Here is a 3,986-nt window from a genome sequence, read left to right on the forward strand (position 1 = left end):
GTGCAACCATCGCAGAGCGTTTCTTCCTGCAGAGCTGTCGGCTCTAAATGAGGCCCGGTTGGTCAGTGACGGGAATAAACCCGACAACGCTGTGGTTCTGAGTGTGTTAGTGACAGATGGCAAACGCTTCAATTCAGAATGACGCCTTCACTGGCCCTGAACGTTAGAAGAAGGAAAGTTGTGAAACTGTGTTGCCTTGCAGGTTGCTGTTCTGTGTTCGGGCTCGTAGATGAAGCTGAATTATTTCTGTACATCCACGCTGACAAGCTTCCTCTCAGCACTGCGGAGGTTCTCAGAACGTCGACCACAGATGCTAAATGTGTGCTGCACGTTACACACCAGCAGTATCACTGGTCTCAGCTGTCAGCGGCCTCGTCGGCTGTGTGGCGAAGATCTGTCCAGGTCTGGTGTTTCGTGGATGAAGAGGCGCCAGGGACACTTTTATAGGAACAAACATGTGAATGGCTCACTTTATGTGGCGTCAAGATTACTCTGAATTAAAATGTTGTTGGTCTAGTTGAAGTTAATGAATGTGTCTCCTGGATTTTGGAGACCGTAAAACTGTAACTGTGGAGACATGTGAGACTTTCGTTAATGTGCTGTAGAGACACAGTGAGGGACCTTTAACCGTAGACCTTTAAAATTAGAACATCTTGGAAAAGTTTGTTAATTTAAAAGGTCATGAAAATGATAATGAGCTATGAGATGACTTGTTGTAGTAAATATACGCTATACAAATAAAATTGAATTGAAAAATTGAATGGATAAATCCAGGGCATTAAATTATTAGAATATTTTTGGATTAAATTACAAAAAAAGAGCTTTTTCTCTGTGTTTTAATTTTTGGAGCTGCACCTGTCGGACGGAGAGAACCAGAATTTTTTTTTTTTTAAAGATTTATTTTTGGCCTTTTCCACCTTTATTGATAGTGACAGTGTAAGCTAGACAGAGAAACGTGGGGGAATGACATGCAGCAAATGAGCCACTGGGTGGAATCGAACCCAGGCCGCTGCGTTGGGGACTGTAGCTCCTGTACGTGGGTCGCCTGCCCTACCTGCTGAGCTATCCAGGCATTTTATCATGACCTCATCAACACTGTCAAGTTCATCACAGCTCGATTGTTTCTGTTGTTTTCTTCTGTCAGTGTCTTTTTAAATTGTGTTCACTGGTTTGGCGGAAGTCGTGTTTTGTCTCCTCGTTAATGTGACGGGACTCTTGTGCTTCAGGATACAGAGAGGGGTTTCTATGGAAACGGGGACGAGACAATGGACAGTACCTGAGCCGCAAGTTCATCCTGTCGGAGCGAGAAGGTGTTCTGAAGTACTTCAACAAGAACGACGTGAGCGCACACACGTCCTGATGCTTCTTTTGAATTCCACTCAAAATGCTGTGAAATGATTTGTGTTGTTAGAACCGGATGTTTCACCATATTTAAAACCATAAATGAAACTAAATAGCGTCTCCGTTGTTCTTACATCACGTCACCGACTACAAATGTGTTTTCTTCCTGCAGGCCAGAGAACCCAAAGCCATAATGAAGATCAACAGTTTGAACGCCACTTTCCAGCCCAGTAAGATCGGCACCCCTCACGGCCTGCAGATAACCTACCTGAAGGACAACAGCACGAGGAACATCTTTGTTTACCACGAGGACGGGAAGGTGAGGAGCAAAGTCCCTCTGGTGGAGACGTTTTTAAATACAAGTCAGTGCAAAGCTGACGTTTGCTGCTCAGTAGGAGCTGCAGACTCTTATTCTGAAGTGATCCTAATTTCCTTTCAGAATTAAAATACCGAAAAAGTACATAGAACTTGGGTGCAGTCCCATTCAGTGCAATATTCCATTATGTTTGGATTCATTTGCAGTAACTAAATTGCGCTCGCTGTGTAACGGAAAAGTAAAACAAGGTGGAGGAAAAGAGGCATGAAGGTAGAAAGCATGCGTTTTGTTCTTTAGCGTCTGAAAGCAAGCAGTTATTCAGGCTTTGCTGTACTTTTCCTGTCATTTTTTCACACCATGCGTCCTACAAATACACAATCACCTCTTCAATCTGTGGAAAATGTTTAAGTGAAGACATCCACATTCAATGCATCATCGATAACATTCATTAAATGTCTTGATACCTGTCGTCTACCACTGCTTAGAGTGCGACTTAATCCAGTAAAAATAATCAATTTGTATGCGGTTCCTGTGGTGAGGAATGAAGGCTTGTGTGTTAAACCAGACGGAGAATGTTATGGTTGGTGACCTAATGTGGGACTGTATGATAGTAATTTGCTGCAGAGGTCAAAGGTGGATGCAGGTGGATGCAATCTCCTGCGAGTTGTCAAACAAAAGCCTCTTTTTCTCTCCTAATGGGTGCTGTGTGATGTTAACCTGTTAAACTGCTGCTGTAAATGAGCAGATCCCGTGTCAGTAACTGTCCTTCCTGCCGTGTTACAGGAAATGGTGGACTGGTTCAACGCCATCAGAGCGGCCAGGTTTCACTACCTGCAGGTGGCTTTTCCTGGATCTCCCAATTCTGAGGTGAGTGGCACACGAACTTAAATACATGTCTTGATTTTTGTTCTCAAGTTTGTGCAGACTGAGCAGACTCCGGCTGTTTGGGTCAAAGACACACGACGACTCAAACCTCTCAAGCTGCAGCGTGGTTTAGTCTGAACGCACGAGAGAACTTTATTCCTCAGCAGACATGTGAAGGAACACGTGGAATCAACCCCGGCTCGGTTCTTTGAGGCCACGTTTAGCCGGGTATTTACAAAAACGTATCCACGTTTATAAAATAACATTGTTTACACCAGATCATTTTCAAAACAATCTTTGTTTCCACAAACCCACATAAACACGTTGTTTAGAGCTGCTATGAGCTGCCAGGCCGATAGGGGGCAGTGTAACGAGAAGCACAAAGCCATGCTCGCCAATCAGAATCCTGGAAAAAGCACAACAACGAACGGCACGAATTGCTTCCTTTTACTTCAGTGATAATGGCGCGAGTGTTGTTTGTTTGTTTGGGTCGACAGAGAAGCTCCCCCACATAAGAGAACATTTCTGAATGTAAACGTTACATTTGTGCAACAGGCCAAAAGCACAAACGTACAAACAAGCACGGCTTTAACAGCATCCATTTCTGATGATTATGACAGTAGCCAAACTGTAATCATGGTCGCACACATATGACGCTGACGACGCTTTTGTCGCATACTGTGACGTCAAACTCCGTCTCCTCGTCTACATGCAAACGTAAAGACAAAATGATCGTTTTCAGTGACTCGTAGCTTTGTTTACGTGTAAACCGAAGGCCAAAACGCATTGAAATATCTCCATTTTTGCTACGTGTAAACAGGACATAAGTGTGACCGTGAGCTCTCGTTAATGTGGTCGTCATTAATGCACCTGTGCATCCGACTGTAATCACTAGAAACATTTTCTGCTTCCCAACCAGGCACCATTATTACCCAAATATTGGAAAAGGAAAAACTAAAGCTAAAGAAAACACAGCTGGATCAGTACTTCTAATATGCCGATGAGACCTGAATCCACGTCTCTGCTCTTTGTTGTCTAGTTGTTGCCGAAGCTAACTAGGAACTACGTGAAGGAGGGTTACATGGAGAAGACCGGTCCGAAGGTGATTCATTTCTGTGTTTCGCTATATTTGTGTTTGTCGAATAGCAACTAAAAATGCCGGGTAGAGCTCATATTATGGAGGTGAAGTGAACCCGTTCTGTTTCTGTCCTGCAGCACACAGAAGGCTTCAAGAAGAGGTGGTTCTCGATGGACGACCGGAGGCTCATGTACTTCAAAGATCCGTTGGTATTAAAGCTGCACCACACCAGGAACATGCTGTAGTTACACGCTGTGACCAGCAGGCGTCGCTGTGTTGTTTCTGTACATGCGTTCACAGCTGCCGACAACATTTGTTTTCATATTTTGAGACACACAACTGTCTCTGTGCAGAGTTATCAGGGTTTAGAGGTGTTTCCTGCAGCTC

At 44.1% G+C, this 3,986-nt stretch overlaps 1 protein-coding gene across 1 annotated transcript in view; it reads left to right on the plus strand.

Annotated features, from left to right (window-relative positions):
- The window catches only part of LOC103363436 (arf-GAP with dual PH domain-containing protein 1-like), a 22,189-nt gene that overhangs the window by 15,700 nt on the left and 2,503 nt on the right, over nt 1–3,986 (plus strand). Inside the window, exons 5-9 of the mRNA XM_008290205.1 lie at nt 1,227–1,339; nt 1,514–1,660; nt 2,441–2,524; nt 3,561–3,623; nt 3,737–3,808. Of these exons, the coding sequence (XP_008288427.1) occupies nt 1,227–1,339; nt 1,514–1,660; nt 2,441–2,524; nt 3,561–3,623; nt 3,737–3,808 (479 nt within the window). The remainder of the gene's footprint in view (nt 1–1,226; nt 1,340–1,513; nt 1,661–2,440; nt 2,525–3,560; nt 3,624–3,736; nt 3,809–3,986) is intronic.

Source organism: Stegastes partitus, unplaced genomic scaffold, assembly GCF_000690725.1.
Source record: "Stegastes partitus isolate 25-593 unplaced genomic scaffold, Stegastes_partitus-1.0.2 Scaffold660, whole genome shotgun sequence".
NCBI lineage: Eukaryota > Metazoa > Chordata > Actinopteri > Pomacentridae > Stegastes > Stegastes partitus.